This window comes from Panicum virgatum, chromosome 9N (genome assembly GCF_016808335.1).
Source record: "Panicum virgatum strain AP13 chromosome 9N, P.virgatum_v5, whole genome shotgun sequence".
Taxonomy (NCBI): Eukaryota; Viridiplantae; Streptophyta; class Magnoliopsida; order Poales; family Poaceae; genus Panicum; species Panicum virgatum.
The window spans coordinates 24,957,817-24,976,264 of NC_053153.1; the positions used below are offsets into that span (position 1 = coordinate 24,957,817).

Sequence of the window (18,448 nt, forward strand, 5' to 3'; positions counted from 1 at the left end):
TGGCTCAATATGCATGGAAGCACAATTTATCTAATCACTCTTATAGAGTTGTTTGTTCACATTGATTGTGAATAACATTCTCTTAGAGTATTAACTCCATTGTGACACTACAAAAGATAAACTAGCAAACATGTTAGTCTCAAAATCACAAACTATAGGATGAACTCCCCCTAAATGTATGCATTTAGTGTTTGAATCACCAAGCAAATATATGCACATTGATTTTGACACAATTGGGAAGTTTGCCCTATAGTTTGTGTTCATGGTACACATATGAAATACATACCTCATGAAGTCCATGTACCATGAAGAGTAACCTTGTGTAACTTTCTACACACTTATCAAACCATGTAGGTTGCTCATGGGTTAGAATCATGACACAAGCAACCTACCATATATAACACTAGGAGAAGCAATGCATGCAAACATCCTAGCAAAAGCAATGGAGCTACATGATGCTTGAATTTAAATCTAGCTACCATTACCTTATGGGGGACTTAGATAACAAATGTCCAAGTTTTGAGCTTAGCTTGTTTTGGCTTGAACCTTCACTTCCACTCGTAAGCTATGCCTCCAAATCCCCCGAAGTCATTTTTGGGCTTCATGTCTCCTTTGGAACCCACACTATTTGAGGTCTCTTCATATTGGTGATGATGTCCTTGGGCACCCAAATAGAGTGGTTCCAACTCCTTTCCTTCTTACCAATCTTGTGAGCAACCACCTTGTCATTGGTCTTCTTTTTTATCACATATGAGTGCTATTGTTTTTGTTCCTCCGGTTGGGCTTGGTGTAGATGAGAGAACTCTTGATTATGAGTTTCTTCTTGTTCTTCTCATCCGGAAGATTCTTCCTTGGTTGAGGACACTTGTTAGACTTGTGGTCCTCTTTGTGGCACTTCGAGCAAGTCACGGTAGACCCCTTCTCAAACTTCTTCACCATGTCTTCACGGTTATCTTGAGAAGGTTGGATATTGCTCTCTATGCTTTTGCCCTTCAATCTATACAAGTCATTTATGAGCCTTTCCACTTCTTACTTGAGCTCATCATTCTCCTTGGCAATGAGATCATCACATGATTCTGCAATAACATTCTCATAGAATTTCTTATTGCAAGGGTTAGAGCATAATTCATCAATTAAATCAACGCAAAAAGTTGAAGCATCTACCATAAAGATTGAAATTGCACAATGAATAGTTTACTCCATTTTCAAAGAGTCGTTAGTATCATTAATGCTCTCAAATTTTAATTTGAGCTCTTCATGCTCCTTGCTAAACAATTTGAATTTGCACAACAAATTTTCATAATTTGTAGCAAGAGAAGCATTTAGATCATTGAGAGCATTAAAGTTTTTGATTTTCTTTGATTGCTTCTTAATGACTTTTTAGTCCTCATGAACTAAGTCAAGAAGTTCATCAATTGAGGGAGAATCGGAGTCATCATCACTTACATCGCTATTCATATCTTTGGCCATAAAGCAAGTGTTGGATGATGATCCCATGCGAGTGGTGAATTTCTTATTTGATTCATCACTTGAACTTGCACTTGATTCTTCACCACCGCTAACCCATTCACCAAATATAGCATATGATTCATGCTTTGATTTCTTCTCCTTCTTTTGCTTGTTCTTCTTGAACTTCTTTTCAACCTTCATAAGTTGATGGTGAGGCCCATCTTTGAGGAAGACCATATACCCTATCGAGTTGATTTCCTTCAAGCATTTGTTCATCTTCTTTACTTGCTTGTAGAGGTTGGGGTGCATTGGCTCTTTATCATCACATGAGGAGCTTCTTACATCCTCTTCTTCCTCATCACTTGAGCTATCTTTGATGGCCATCTTTTTCAACTTTTTTGAGTTGTTTACATGCAAGTGCACTATGTGTTGGTGAAGAAGATGGCGCCTTTGTCTTGATGTCATTGCGTAGCTCATGGGCCATCACCTTGTTGAGGACTTGATTTGGTGTCATTGTGTTGAGATCTTTCTCATATAGAATTGTGGTCACCAAATCATAGTCCGGCCTTCGGAGTGAGTGAAGGATCTTGCGAATGAGTTCTAAATCTTCAATTTGCTTCACACCTAACGAATTGATCTCATTCACAAGAGTGTTCAAACATGAGTACATAGATTCGGCATTCTCATCATCAAGTTGCTTAAAACTATTAAACTTATCAATGAGAACATGATATCTTTTATTTGCAACATCCTCCATGCCCTCATGGTTTTCAATGATAGTCTTTCATAGCTCTTTAGTATTTTCACATGAATAAACACGAATGAACACATTGTCACTAAGAGAAGACAAGATTATGTATTTTGCGGTGACATCATGTTGCTTCTCTTGTTGACTATTATTTTTTACACCTTCACTCACAACTCTCCAAATATTTAACCCCGTTGCATGGAGATGGGCTTGCATTAAAATCTTCCATCATTGGAAGCCCGTGCCGTCGAACCGTGGAGCGGGTCTAAAAGGATCCATCCTTTCCCCCCTAAGAGCTAACTCACTAGACGGTTAAGCCTACCGATCTAATAATCCGGTAAACACAAATTTGCCATTGGAATTGGCTTTCTTTGTGAGAGAAGTGAGTCCCGGCTTTGATACCAATTGAAAGTGATCGGGTGCTCTAACCTAAGAGGGGGAGGGGGTGAATTAGGTACTATTAAAAACTTAACCTATGGCTCCAACTAGTTTGCACAAAACTTAAACTAAATCAAGCTATCTAGATGTGCAACTACGGTTCACCTTAGTGTAAAATCCTCACCACAAAAGAGTTTAGCAACCTATAGCCAATCCTATCAAGATACTACTCTATGAATGTAAAGGCACAAAGATTGCAATATGAAATACGGAAACTTAAAGAGAGGGATGAAATAAAGCGAACTCTCGACACGAGGATTTATCCCGTGGTTTGGATTGCCACAAAGGCGCCCCTATATCCACATTGTTGAAGCACTCACGAAGAGTATCGCTTCCCGATAATCAAGTCTCTTCCGTGAACACAATCACGGTCACCTTGATCCCGATCTTCACTAAGAGAGATTGCCCACGGAGGAGGGGTCTCCGTCCCCCGCACAATATTGTTGACGCCGCTCCACACCAAGCCGGAGGGTCGTTGACTTGCCGGCGAGCCACCAAAACTCCAAAGATGGCCGGCACACCAAGATACAATGTTGATTCACTCTAGAACCACTACACAAGAATCTAAACCTTGCTTGATCACTCACTCAATAGCTAACCTAGCACTAACACCCACAAAGTTTGTGCTAAGACTAAGGATTTGATCTTTATGCTCTTGGATGGCTTGGAGATGTTCTTGGGTGTGTGTGGGATGTCCAGCAACTCCAGCAAACTCAAAATGGCCGGGGTGAGGCGTATATATAGGCCACCAAATCTTGTAGCTGTTGCTCCAACGGTCAGCAGAAATCAGCATACCATCGGATGAACCGATACCTCTGCATGGGGTGGCGTCGGTTCATCCGGTCACTCTCAGACCTGAAGTAGCCGTTGAGCTTCTGACGCACTGTTTGCAACACCATAGGTTTAACCGATGACTGGGTGTCGGTTAAACCGGTCACTCACAGCACTCAACTAGCCGTTGGACCTCTTTCTCTCCTGCTGACGTAATTACACCGGTGCTATGCCCCGATGCACCACTGGTTAAACCGGTGCTGAAGACTTGGCTCCTGGGCACTTGACATCGTCTCTGGAACATAGTACGTTCAATGCACCGATGCTTGACTTGACACCGTCGGTTCAACCGGTGCTTCACTTCTTTCTTCACTTGATCTCCAGAGGCGCTCAGTCTTGCACCAATGCCAAGGCGTTGGATCTTCCGACAACCATCGGATGTGCCGATGCTATAGGCATCGGTTCTTCCGGTGCTACTGATTTCATTAGAACTCGTCCAATTCAGTGTTTCTTTGAGTTCTTTCTTTGTGTTTTGCTTTGCATGTCTTTTTATTTCATCCCTGGGATCTAGAAATATTCACTTAACAAAACCATTAGTTTCATTGATTGCGTTGTCATACGATCACCAAAATCACTCGAAATGGCATAAATGGTGCCATGTTCGTTACACCCTCTCAGGTGACGACACGTGTTCTCTCCTAGCAGCTGCCCTGCACACCACCGGGCTCCCCTCAATCCTGCCAGTCAGTTTTATTTTCCATCACAGACGTTAGATTTTATTGCACCAATCTCAAATTTTGGAAGTTAGGAAAATAACTTTCGAAATTTTTCCGAAAGACAATCTCCGGTGCCTCGGCTGAGAGCAAATATTATAGTGGGTGAGAAGCTGGCGAAATCTAATCGGGGGTGAGAGAAAACAGGAGTGGGCGGCTCGCCACATGCCAGCAGAAGCGGGCGAAGAGAGCTGCTCCCCCAATCTGATCCGTCCACATCATAATGTAGCATTAAATCTTGGTGGGGGCCGTCGCTGCTGCGCGTGACCTGGCGCTCCTCTCGGCCAGCCTGCCAGCGAAACCACTAACCTTGCTCTAAGGGGCCCAATAGTGTCATTTATGTGGGCCGGTTTGACGACCCGAGGGTCGACCACTCAAGGCCCACGCTGCCGGCAACAGAAGCTGTGTCCGCTACGGCCACGTCGACACCAGTCTCCTCCATATGTATTTCGCGCCCGGGATGTGTCGACGCGTAACAAAACAAAACGATCTCAAGGTTGTAGGAGCACAACCAAAGATGGAGGGCGAGGCGGCCGCCGACCCGTGCGCCATCTGCCTCAGCGACGTCGGCCGCGGCCAGGCCATCTTCAGGGCCGAGTGCTCCCACGTCTTCCACCACCTTTGCATCTCCGCCAGCGTCGCGTTCGGCCACCGTAACTGCCCGCTCTGCAAACGGCCATCCGCCGTCCTCCTCCTTCCGCGAGGCCATCTCCTTCTCATGGCCCGGTCGTCCGCCGTCCGCCTCCTCCTCCCGCGATGCCGTCTTCTTCTCATGGCCCGTACGATGACGACGAACCGGTGGTGGTGGAGCCGAGCGTCGAGGCGGCGCAGGATGTGGACCCGGCGGCGGACCACGCGGTGGTGGCGCTCAGGACGCACTGCGAGCGCCCGGCCCTGGCCAGGGGCGCGTCCAGGGGCAGCTTCGAGGTGCTCGTGCACGCTGTGGCACCGGGGGCGGCGGCCGCGGGAGCGCCGCGAACACCGCTCGACCTCGTGACGGTGATCGACCTCAACGGCAGCATGCGCGGCCAGAAGCTGTGCCTGGTGAAACAGGCCGTCGGGTTCGTCATCGACAACCTCGGTCCGACCGACCGCCTGTAACACCCCAGGTATTAATCACCTGTAATCAAGATTAATCAAGGGCTTAACTAGTTAATTAGAGACCTAATCCTTCGGGTACAAGTCGAGTCACAAATCGACTCAAAACTCGATTTCAAATTCTAGAGCCAGAGGAACCCGGAGACTCCGGGTCTGAAACCGGAAATTCCGGATTTACCCGGATATTCTTCCGGATACTCCGGACCTGTAACTTTATATCTCATGTTTTGGTCCTTTTGCTGTTCCCAAATGTTATAAAACCTTATTCACTCTCTCCCGTGCTCTCTCTCACTCTCTCCCGTGTTCTCTCACTCTCTCTCGTGCTCTCTCTCACCCAAACCCTAGGGGTTCAAAACCCTCCCTCTACCCTTGATCCAAGGCCCACGGGAGCTTCACTTGGGTGGTGGATCATCTATCCCACGTGCTCCATCCCTGGACGGCTTGGATTCGAGCCCTTGGTGCAAGGAAGAGCTCACCCCAAGGTAAATAAGCTAGGGTTCGGCAAATCCCGTGTTCTAGGGGGGTTTGAATTGACTTCCTCCGATCAATCATCTTCTTAAGGATCAATCTACTAGGGTCTATGTGGGATTCGATTTTTGTGGATTGGTTTTGCTAGAAATCACGATTTCAGTTTTTGGGGCGAAAAATATTGTCGGGTCCGGAGACTCCGGGTATAAGCCCGGATACTCCGGGTTTTTGACACTCCGGGCGAAATTCCGGGTATAGCCCCGGAAACTCCGGATTTGGGAATCTGGATATTCCGGATTTAGATCCGGATATTCCGGTTTTGCAGAGTTATGAACGTCAGGTTGTGTGGTTAGTAGTATTTGTAATCGGTTAAGGTTTATTTCATAGTTTCAAATTATATTGCATACATTCTCATATCATATGCATACGTATAGACGCCGCCGCTGAAGGAGTCGTATACGAGGTGGTTGCGGAGCCACAGGAGCCGCAGGGGCAAGCCCCGCAGGAGGAGGTTCGCGGGGAGTCGGCCCAAGGCCCAACTCACCCCAGTGTTGAGCAGCAGACGCAAGGCAAGCCCCGGTGCACATCCTATTATTTTAAATTATGACACCTATATACGTAACTATTACTTGTGCATTAGGTTTAGGAATTGTTTGGAACCCTAGTTGCATGATCCTTAGGATCCCCTGAGTTATACTAGTATGTATAGGACGATAGAAGTGCTATGCTTAATGGTTTTCCGGTAGAAGACGAGTGATCTCTTGCACTCGCGAGATATAGGATGTTTAGAAGTCGAGTAATTTCCGGTTACTCGCGAGATATGAGATATAATTATATTCCAGTACATGAGATGTTGAATTTGATATGAAATAAATGGAGAATTGAGACCGGGCGGGGATGATGATATTAGGTTTGGCAGCAGGACAGGGTTCCTGTGTGTCTTAGCCCCGCCCGTGTCGATTAAGGACCGGTCGTTGTGGCAGTGCTGATCGGGGATTGAATTGTACTAACCGCATACCGGGAGTAGGAGGTAGTCGAAACCGGTAAGCCTAGTACTGCTTTGCTTCGAAAGTACAGGACTTCAACTCACCTCCTGGGGTAGTCGAGTAGTCACGGAGAAATGGGGATGCATGTTTACTTTTGGTGGTATCACGTTGAGCTCGGCTGACCCTATGATGGTGGGGTGGTCCTGTAGTTCGAGGTGGGGAGGGGAATGGTTGGTGCGTGAGGTCCGACGGGGCCTATACGTGTCGTGTTGGTTAGGTCCACCTTGCAAGGTTAAATCGGATCGATTCGCCGTGTCTCACGATTATGAGAGCCTTGATCTCTTTGCTGCATCGTAGCAAAATGTTAGAATGTAAGTTATTTATGTATATATATAATCTTGAACATATTGAGATATTTGGATTGCACCACCATGTTTGCTATAGTTGATTCTTGCAAATATTAGATTAGAGTTAATTCCTATATAATCTGAGACTAAAATAATGAAAGTAAGAAATTACTTTAGTTGCTTTTCTGCAAAATAATCATCAACCAAATGTCTTTCATGTCTAGGTATGTGGGCTAAGTTATACCCACTGGTCGGGTAAGTCTTGCTGAGTATTAGTTGTTCAGGGTTTGTTGTTTATCCTATTTCAGGTTTAGGAGCTAACTAGGTGTCATATCGGTGGGCTCGATGTGGCGCCTTGTCTTCACGTCTCGGTAGTCCTCGATTTATTTAGTTTGTTTTATTTATTCTCTAGTAAAAATGCTCTGTAAGTTAGATTTTATTCCGCTGCTATCTTTTCTATTGTAAATTTTAGATTTAAAGCCGTTTTGTAAAAGCCTTGATATTATTTACTATTTTTGTAAGTTTTTATCGTGCTGATACCTTCTGCGCTCGCCTTCGTGCGAGACTTCTGGTGTGTTTCGATCGGCCTGTGGGTTGAAAACAGCATGTCAAATTACACTTAATTAAACTAATGCGCCAAATAATTACACTTAATTAAGTGTTTTAACTCGGCGGGTCTGTCACACCACCTCAGCGTCGTCTCCTTCTCGAACGACGCGAACCGCGTGGTCCGGCTCGCGCGCATGACGGCCGACGGGAAGGCCTCGGCGAAGCGCGCCGTGGAGGCCCTCGTCGCGAGCGGCGGCACAAACATCGGTGAGGGCCTCCGCATGGCCGCCAGGGTGCTCGACGACCGCCGGTACAGGAACACCGTCACCAGCGTCACCAGCCTCATCCTTCTCTCCGACGGGCGAGACGGGCACAGACGACACCGGCACGCCGATCTTGTGCCGCCTTCGTTCAGGGGCTCCGGGAACCGGACCGCGCCCATCCACACGTTCGGCTTCGGCACCGACCACGACGCGGCGGCGATGCACACCGTCGCAGAGGAGACGGGCGGCACGTTCTCCTTCGTCGAGAACCGGGCGGCCATCCAGGACTCGTTCGCGCAGTGCATCGGCGGGCTCCTCTCGGTCGCCATGCAGAGCGTGCGCATCGCCGTGGCGTGCGTGCACCCGGGCGTGCGCGTCCTGGGTGTCAAGTCCGGCCGCTACAAGAACCGCGTCGACGCCGACCGCCGAGCTGCCTGGGTGGACGTCGGCGAGCTCTACGCGGACGAGGAGAGGCGGTTCCTGGTGTTCGTGCGCGTGCCGGCAGCTGAGGCTGCGGAGGAGGTCTCCCAACTGATCAAGGTGAGGTGCTCGTACCGGGACGCCGTGAGTGGGTGCTCGGGATGCGTTGCCGGAGACGACGCCGCGGTGCTGAGGCCACCCGAAGTCGGCGACGGCGACGCCGAGCTGTCCATGGAAGTGGAGCGGGAGCGCGTCCGCGTGGCCGCGACGGAGGACATCGCCGCCGCACGGGCGGCCGCGGAGCGCGGCGAGCATGCAGAGGCGGCGCGCATACTCGAGGCCGGGCAGGAGGCCGTGCGGCGGTCGGCGCCGGGGGTGGCGGGGGACCCGACGTGCGCCGCGCTGGAGGACGAGCTGGGGGACCTCGGCGCCCGCGCGTCGAACAGGAGGGAGTACGCGCAGAAGGGGCGCGCAGCCATGCTGGCCGGCATGAGCTCGCACAGGCAGCAACGCGACTTGTCGGTGGCACTGCGATCGGCACACTTTGGGCTTCGTGGGGGCCGCGGCGCAGGCCGAGGGGCACCGCGGCCGTACGAGACTCCGGCGATGCGGAGCATGGTGAAGATCTCGCGGAGCGCGCGCGAGCAGCAGCAACGTACGTCGTCGCCGGCGCCGCCGGCGAAAAGGGCGCATTTACGGTTTGCAGAATGATCGACTGCTAAACAGACTTGCCAGATTGCAAGCTTGAATGTAAACTTTTACTATGTTAGGCTCAAGGAAGCTCTCGTCTTCTCGTCGCTAGATTATTGTGAGTTCGTGAATTACAAGTTTTTTGCTATATATAACTTCGTTTATTACTTTATTTTTTCCAGCTAGTTACATGTTTTTTTGCAATATAATTTCTTTTATTACTCGGTTCGGAACATTTCAAAAAAAAGTCTGCAACAAATTAAATAGGACTATGCATGCATCTTTGGAGCAAAAAACACAATCGAATAATATTATCTGATTTTTGTACCTAATGTGTACCTTTAAGAAATATATTGTGCTCTAGCTACGGAGTTAAAATCAATGGATTTCAAATCAGCTACGGTGGGCAGAAATTCGATAGATACACAAAATGCAGCACCAACTGAGTCAAAAATAGTTCTTTACTTTGTGATTAGGGTATCATACGGCATTTTAGTTTTTTTTTGATGTGACGTCTAAAATCAATTGAGTGTTTTCAAAAGAAATAAAAGGTCATCCCATAATTCCTTAGGGTCGTGCTTTTTTTTTTTGAACGAAGGACACTCAACGAGTGTGTTTCAATTGATATAGTAGAATAGTAGAAAAAATACAAGATTATAGGAAAAGAAAAGGAGATAAGAAAATGCGGAAACAACACCGGCGGGTTAGATTGGGGTATCAATACGCGCCGAGCTCAACTCAACTGAACGCAATTCTGGCTAAATCAGATTGGGATATCGACGCAAGCCAAACAACTCAGTCCGGTTGGATTAGGGCCGTACTATGATGAAGTATACCTTTTATTAGGGGATGATTTATAGCTTTATATCTTACCTCTTTTTTTATCTTTTTCCGTGTACTTTTACAAGTTTATTTATATATGTGGCATATATGATCATGTGACTTTCAGGTACGTAGTAGACACTTATAGCATTTAAGTGCAACACCCTTTTTTATATATAACACAACAACTGTAAACTCTAGGATCCTAGAACAAAAATACTTCGCAAATAATTGATGGTCGGTAGAGAACCGATTGTTGGTTGTAGGCTTACAAGTGGAAGTGGAGAGCCGTGTTGTAACTTACAACAAAGAGATCAGGAAGTGGCACACTTGGTAGTGGCATGCGATGCGAAGACTACTTGTAATGACTCAACGACACAACGGTGACAATGCATGGTATATGCGTGTGTTATGATGGCACAATGGTTAACCATGACTAAGTTGAAGATGTGTATGGAATTGGAAAAAGTCTATATCACCCCCCTCAACTTTTGGGGTGGACTACATAAACCCCCAACCTATGAAACGGTCTATGTCACCCCTGAACTATTCAAAATTGGTCAAATTACCCCCCTAAAGCAATTTTGAAAAATCATATTAAATCACAGAAAAATCATAAAATAGAAAATCTAATTGTGTTAGACTCCAAATGAGTAGATCTACACAATGAACATATAATATGATATGCTTTAGTATTTTTTTTGCTGTAGTTTTAGATCTATGCTTTTCTTCATACCTGTAAAAAAATATATTGAAGTATATCATATTATATATTCACTGTGTAGCTCTACTCATTTGGAGTCCAACACAATTGGATTTTTCATTTTATGATTTTTTTGTTATTTACTATGATTTTTCAAAACTGTTTTAGAGGATAATTTGACCGGTTTTGGAAAGTTCAGGGGGTGATATAAACCGTTTCATAAGTTGAGGGTTATGCAGTCCACCCCAAAAAATTGAGGGGTGATATAGACTTTTTTCTATGGAATTTGGTGGGTGGTGGCCATGTATGAGGTATATATGCCATTCAAGTGGTACAACGACCGTGTTTAAGGTTCTATTTGGTGGCAGGTCTTCTTCACTGGCTTCCCACGATGACGAAACCCTATCAAATGGCTAAAAATAAAGCAAGCTCACATAAAACCCCCCCCAAATGACTTGCACTAGGAGGAAGGAGAAAAGAAAATGACTTCATTGGCTTCTCCTCCCTCTCCAAGCACTAAAGTGTTCTTAAAATTACCAAATTGTTATTGAGAAACTGTTTTGCTAAAGGTTTCTTGAAACAATTTTGGTTTTACCAAAAAAATTGCTTTACAGTAGAAGCCATTTTAGAAGGAGCAGAAGCACTCAAATAAAACAAGAGCCACGCACTAGGTCAGTGTCACGTTACTAAATGTATCAATGCGTAATTTTGGTGATACAGCTGGTGACAATGCGTAATTTTGGTGATACAGCTGGTGATAATGCGTAATTTTGGTGATACAACTGATGACATTTAAGAGATAGAAGTGCCAAATAGAAGATATATGATACAAGAGTGTATTTATGTGGATGTAATAACGGAACAAGATAAGTATCTTGACTCTCCAAAATAGCGGCGGCAGGTTTGGTGAGCGAGGTGATAACTTAGGGTTAGGGTGGGGGGGGGGGGGGGGGGGTTGGGGTGAGAAAGATCCAACGGCTATAAATCAATCGGTTTCTTCTACAAGAAAAAAATCCCAAAATCTTTTGGAACTTGATTTTTGTCTTCCGATTCTACCCCTATGCACGTACTACCTCTAGTCTGCCTTCCAAACATATACATTTTCTAAAAATACATATGGATAGCATATTGACACATTCAGCTTACAGTCATATATATTGGTAGATACACTTATCATCTATGGAGCTCTGTATTATTTTAAGTTGAAAAAATAAAACAACAATAGTATCGCAAAAAATAAAAATGTAGAAAATACTTGAAATTGCACGTAAGTTTCTAGTGAAATTCTTAAGTCCAAACTCCAATCAACCAAAGATACTAACAAGTGCCTTCTTCACCTTTTCATTACCCCAGAAAAAAAGAGCACAAAATGTGTCAACTCCCCAAAAGTTTCCAGTGTCAAGAAAAAGAAACTCAACACACAAAAAAAACATTCCTTCTTTCCAGAGGGGCAAAGTGGGAAGAACAAGTCAAAACACCCCCCCCCCCCCCCCCCCCCCAGATTCCTCGCCCCCCTCGTTTCCCTCCCTCCCATATATCTCTCCCCTGCTTTCGCTCTCCTCACACCACTTCGCCGCAAAACCCAAACCCGTTCCACCCGGAAGGATTCCACTCGGCGACGGGCGGGACGGATCGATCCCCCCAAACCCTGCGCGCCGCCGGAAAAGGGGGCGCCTTCGGGCGTGTGACAAGTTCTCCGGGGAATGGTGACGGCGTGGGAGCGCGCCAGGCGCGCTCTCGCCACCAGGCTCTGCATGCGCTTCCCGGCGAGGCACGCGGCCGTCGAGGATGTGCCGCGTGGGCTGGACGCCGTTGAGGAGCCTTTTGCGGCGGCGGAGGCGGAAGAGGATCAGCAGCAGCAGCAGGGCGAGAGGGAGAAGTCGCTGGGCGCTGCGTCCCCCGCGCCGGCGTCCCCGTCCCCGCGGCGGGCGTCGAGGTCCGGGAGCCGGAGTCCCGCGGTGAGATCTCTTTCTCCCCTTGTTGCCGCCTTGCGTTTCTGTCAGCTGCCCATGGACCATGGTGCATGGGATGCGCCAATAGTTTCATGATTTTGCGGAGGGTCTCACCTTGTTCTTGGCGTCGATATGGGTTACTTGGCACGGGGATCGCAGTTGTGTGGAAACTCGACAGAAATTCCCTGAAACGTGATTATGTTTCCAAGCTTGAACGATAGAAATACCCGGGGGTTTTCTTTCCAGTTTTCATTTTGGCCGTCCGAAGTTTACACTTCCCATATATCTTGAATTTTTTGCTGCATGCTTGTTTTTTTTCTTCTTTCCTTTTTACAGTTTGCATGCTTGTTCTTCTCTGCTCTTATTTAACTGTAGGGCCAAACTTCTTTTTCATCTGAAATAGATCACCTTTTTCAGGTCATGCTAATGGTTTGAAATTGAGTAAAAAAAACTGGGAAAGATACACGGTAGCTATATAGGAATTGTCTGTTTTGTTGCTTCATCATTGAGTGAAAATGGTGACTTTGCATTTCTTATTGCTTGGGGAACTGGTTGCTTGCATTCCACCAGTTCAAGCCTCCTCATCTTTTGAAGTCGTATGTTAGACCTTTTCTGTTCCTTGGCCATTGAATTGACCTTACATTCGTATATCTTGTTCATGCTCCCCTCCTCCCCGAAGGGACTACCATGTTCATGTTTGATTCCAGATTTTTATCTGTGGATATTTTGCGCATTATACTTGCCGTCTTGTGGACTAGTAGACAAGCCAAGTAAGCAACTGGCCATTTAAGCAATAGTTCTAGTGTTATTCTATTTCTAGGAGACAGCTATGACCTGAAAATGAAAATTTTGCTGCTTGTTCTCTTGCATTCATATGTATGCAATTTCCCGAAAAGACTAATTAGTACTAGTCACCAACTTTTGCCTATCTTATCGTGAAGAAGTCTACGGTTTTATTATTTCCAGTCAAGTTTTTCTTTGACCAGTTGGGTATTGCCAAGCATACCGAGCTACGCTCGGTTGGTGTGACTCCCAGCTGGGGAGCACACCCGCCCGGGTTCGAGCCCGGGCGCCTGCACGCTGGGGCGCGGCCCCTTTGTGGCGTGTTCCCAGGTCGCCTTTGGTGGCACCGGCTGGCCCCTCTGTGGCCTTGCCTAGTGATAAAAAAAGTTGGGTATTGCCAAGTAGGAGATAAGCCCATGTATGACTTTTAGATGCTTGGATGCTTTGCCGTTGACATCTTTGTGCTGAGCAAAGCACTCCGAACGTGTTTTCAAAATGGGTGGTATGGTATGGTATTAGTTATATCATGTTTTGCTATTCTCTGGCGGAGTTTTGAAAATTAACTTAGTCTTTTCGAGGCAGTGATATTTTGCGGTGGAGAGATGCATAATGGAAAGGGATCTCATTCAAATCAAATCCATCTAAAATTCCACCTATGCAATTACATTAACTTACTCTATGATTAGAGAGATCCTACCTTCCTGTCGAAATAATTGCAATATTAAGACTGCAAACATTGACCGCTCGTGATTTTGTCACTCCCAACGAATGACATTTACCTGTCATGTCTATCTTATAATAATACATATGCTTCTTGGAAGCTTAGAAGAATGGTGTCAAATATCTTTTCAAACATGCATGGTTGCAACTTGCAGGCTTGGCCCTCTGAGAAATCCATGTCTAGGTATCTTTCATAAAAACAAAGATCTGAACAATGGAAGGACGGGCTGATAGATAGCTCTAGATAATGTGTGTACACTTCACTAGATTTTTTTTTTTTGGGTTGTGGACACATCTAGTTCTAATTTGTGTTGAGTTTGGATAATCCCAGCCTAATATTATACCTGACCCATGCTTGATGCATCATTTGTTCTTGACAGAAAAGTGCGGGAGTTCTTTTGTTTTTGTTTTATTTTTTGCTAGGAACAGCATGGGAATTCTCTACAGAAAATTTATATACAGAAAAAAAGTGAAGAAAAGAATGCTTGAGTAAATGAGTACGGGAAAAAACAGAAGAAAAGAATCTTTGAGGCATGCATGGTTTAGTTGACTTGATTGGTTGCATGACTTGCACATGATATTCTCCTCTTTAGCTGATGTTGTTCATCAGCAAAATAACATTTGACAGTGTTATTACTAGTACTTATTGTGGCTAGTTGTAAGGTCGCCATCCCTATTCCAAAGCTTTGTCAACAACTCAATATGTTTTGGTTCTTATGTGCCAACTTGAGTTGATATATGGTAATGAGTTGATAATATTACCTGCTGGTATGCATTGATGTTTCTTTTATGTCATCAATCTTCATTGTGTGCTTGTTGCTGATTCAGACGTCATTGCAATTAGTACAAATCACCTTTCTTTTGCCATTGTTTGATGGGGACGTGCTGCATCTGTGTTCGTGCTTGCATAACTCTATTACTGAGTTGTTAGGACGATATCTGTGTGTGTTATGCTTAAGCAACTATTGTGGTTCTTATTCTCAGGATACCTTGTGCTTCACTGTGAAACTTATTTGTTTTTCAAGTGTTCAAATGTTGCCCACCAACGACCACCAGTCTTGGTCCTTTTAGTGTACTCTGTACAAGCTAGGAGTATTCAATTTTCTAACTTAGTCTGTTTTCTTGATTTCAGAAGGTATGTGCCATTTGCCTTGGCACCATGAGGTCCGGTCACGGCCAAGCTTTGTTCACTGCTGAATGCTCCCACAAGTTCCATTTCCACTGCATCTCTTCAAATGTGCAGCATGGCAACAAAATCTGCCCAATCTGCCGTGCTTTATGGAAGGAGCTGCCTTTACAGGGACCTGTGATTGCGGAAGGGGCAGCCAGAATAAACCCATCCGCTTGGCCCCAGACGGGCATGTTATCATCAGTGAATCCGCTGGATCCACGTCCAGTCTTCCGCACTCCGGAGTCTGCAGTTTTCGATGACGACGAGCAGATAAATCTTCAGTCCGAAACAGCGCTGGGTGGGGATGAGAATGAGACTCCTGCTACACTTGAGATCATGGCTTACACTGAATTCCCAGTCGTTCAGGAGTCCGTGGCACGGGAGAACTTTGCCATCTTGATCCATCTGAAGGCTCCGCCTGCGCCGGCGTCGTCGATGGGCACCCGCGCGCCGCTGGACCTGGTGACCGTGCTCGACGTGAGCGGGAGCATGGCGGGCTCCAAGCTTGGGCTCCTGAAGCGGGCCATGGCGTTCGTGATCCAAAACCTTCGCCCTAGCGACCGGCTCTCCGTCGTCGCCTTTTCCTCGTCGGCTTGGAGGCTGTTCCCGCTCCGGAAGATGACCGCGTTCGGACAGGAGCAGTCTCTGCAGGCCGTCGACTCCCTCGTCGCCAATGGCGGCACCAACATTGCCGAGGGCCTGTGGAAGGCTGCCAGGGTGATGGAGGACAGGCAGGCGAGGAACCCCGTGAGCAGCATCATCATCCTCTCGGACGGCGTGGACACGCACACCCTCCCCAACCCGCCGCGGCACGGCGCGCCGCCGGACTACGGGCGGCTCGTCCCGCGCTCGATCCTCCCCGGGAGCGGCCACCACGTGCCGATCCACGCCTTCGGCTTCGGCTTGGACCATGACTCCAGGGCGATGCATGCCGTCGCCGAGATGTCCAGCGGCACCTTCTCATTCATCGACGCGGTGGGCTCCATCCAGGACGCGTTCGCGCAGTGCATCGGCGGCCTCCTCAGCGTGGTGGCGCAGGAGGCGCGGCTTAGCGTCGAGTGCGCCGACGAGGGCGTGTTGGTGACGTCCATCAAGTCCGGCGGCTACGCTAGCGGAGTGGACGGCGGTGGGCGCGGCGGGTTCGTCGACATCGGCCGCCTCTACGCCGACGAGGAGAAGGACTTCCTGCTCACCGTGCGCGTCCCGGCCGCGCGCGGGGACACCGAGCTGATCCGGGCGAGCTGCGCGTACCGCGACGCGGTAACCGGGGACACCGTTCGGGTCGGGAGCGAGCTGGTGACCGTCCCTCGCCAGGCGGGCCCCGTGACCGCGGCGATGTGCCTGCAGGTGGAGCGCGAGCGGCACCGCGTCCACGCCACGGAGGACATGGCCGCGGCGCAGGCCGCCGCGGAGGAGCACGACTACGCGCGCGCGGCGTGGATCCTCGAGGCCCGCCGCCTGGCCCTGGAGGCGCGCGCGTCGCTGTCCTCGGACCGGCAGACGCAGGCGCTGGCGGCCGAGCTGCGGGAGATGCAGGAGCGCGTGCTCAACTACCAGCGCTACCAGGAGTCCGGCCGCGCCTACATGCTGTCCGGCCTGAGCTCCCACTCGTTCCAGCGCGCCACAGCGCGCGGCGACTCGACGGAGCTCGCGGGCCTTGTCCACACCTACCAGACGCCGTCCATGGTCGACATGCTGCACCGCTCGCAGGCGCTCCTGCCGGAGGTCGTCGTGGCGCTCAACAGGTCCCCGACGATCGCGCCGTCGCGCAACCCGCCGCCCCCCGTCGTCCAGCGCGGAGTCCGGGCGTTCAGGCTGACCAAGTCCTTCGCCGGGCGATCTTCGTGATTCAGGTTTGCTGCTCCCATTGGCAGTGCATGCAGGCGGTGACAAAATGCCGTCTTAGAATTAGCAGCTAGCAGTAGCTAGGAAGGAGGAAGATGAGAACCATCACCATTTATTTCGTTTCTTTGATACCGTTTGTTGTCGAAGGGACTGGGAGGATTTGGTATACTCATACTGTTTCGTTGCTTTTCTGTTGTAGTTGGGTGGCCGTGTACCGATCTTGGTAGGCATGCTTTGGTTCATGTACCATAGGCTGATAGAAAAAAAGAATCCAATAAACAACTGGAGTTTGGCCATGAATGTAGGAGATGCTTGTATGTGCGTCGTCCTGTCATCTGTCACCGGGTTTTTTCGGCTTGCGAGCATTGCTGACCCGTCGTCGATGTCTCGGCTTGGTCGAAGGGAAGGCCTATAGGTGCTTAGGTTATTACTAGTGGAGGTTTCATAAAAATTTAATACACATTAAATAAGATATCATATCACTATGTTAGATGGTGTTATTTTGTTAGAGCAACACTAATGATTTAGCCTGCTGCTGGCCGCAATAATTTCTGTAGCTCATCTCTCATCCCATTTGTACAGTGGTTTAGCTCTCCACTATTAATACACAGCCCACTTGTCTATCTCACAAAAATTTTTTGTTCTTGTGTCGAAGTTGGCTATAAGCTAACAGCCCACTTCTCCTCGCTCCTTCACCTCAACATTTAGCATGCTTATAGACCACCATATAATACTTACTCTTAAGATTAGTCTTAGTAAAAAGATATTCTAGAAATGAATAGACTTCAAGATCTATGCTACTCTTTTGGGCGACCTAAAGCAAAGATCAGGGCTCCTCTTGTTATGCCCGACGGTTTAGTCCATCTCTAAGATTGTCCAGTAAACTTTTCCGATAGTTATTTTAGGATGAAAATTAAGAAACAGTGCTCCAACGGTTGTCCAATCTGGCACATGCCTAATATTTTCACGCATCCAAAACCGGAGCTATTCTGGAACCACTCCGCACTCCCAATCCACCGATCCCTGTTATTTTCTTTGGTACTGTTTGTTGTCGAAGGGAGGATTTGGTACACTGCTTTGTTGCTTTCTATTATTGTGAGTCCGTGGATTAATCTTGGTAGACATGCTTTGGTTCATGTACCATAGACTAGGGGGAAAATTCCAATAAAGATTGGAGTTTGGCCATGAATGTAGCAGGTGCTTGCATGTGTGTAGGGGTGGTAAAGAGCCTTAATTTTTTACCTAGATAATCTAAGGGCACCCTAAAAGGATCGGGCTCTAATCTTATTTAATTTTGAGCTAAAAAATTTAAGGGCCAACTAGGATTGTGAAGAGAGCATTATGGCCATGATCCATTACCACCCCTACATGTGTGTCATCCTGCCGTCTGTCCCGTGTTTCTTTTAGCTTGCGCGCGCCGTCGATCCGTCCATTTATCTTTTTCTTTTTATG

The 18,448-nt window shown here is 47.6% G+C and overlaps 2 protein-coding genes across 2 annotated transcripts; both read left to right on the forward strand.

Annotated features, from left to right (window-relative positions):
• The first annotated feature begins 4,696 nt into the window (after window positions 1-4,696).
• On the forward strand, window positions 4,697-9,021 carry LOC120688886 (E3 ubiquitin-protein ligase WAV3-like). The gene is made up of 4 exons (XM_039971239.1): window positions 4,697-4,851; window positions 4,911-5,276; window positions 6,209-6,211; window positions 7,773-9,021. The coding sequence occupies exons 1-4, from the start codon at window positions 4,697-4,699 to the stop codon at window positions 9,019-9,021; spliced, it is 1,773 nt and encodes a 590-aa protein (XP_039827173.1).
• Window positions 9,022-12,107: 3,086 nt separating this feature from the next.
• On the forward strand, window positions 12,108-17,281 carry LOC120691853 (E3 ubiquitin-protein ligase WAV3-like). The gene is made up of 2 exons (XM_039975052.1): window positions 12,108-12,483; window positions 15,113-17,281. The coding sequence occupies exons 1-2, from the start codon at window positions 12,229-12,231 to the stop codon at window positions 16,997-16,999; spliced, it is 2,142 nt and encodes a 713-aa protein (XP_039830986.1). The 5' UTR covers window positions 12,108-12,228; the 3' UTR covers window positions 17,000-17,281.
• The last annotated feature ends 1,167 nt before the right edge of the window (window positions 17,282-18,448 follow it).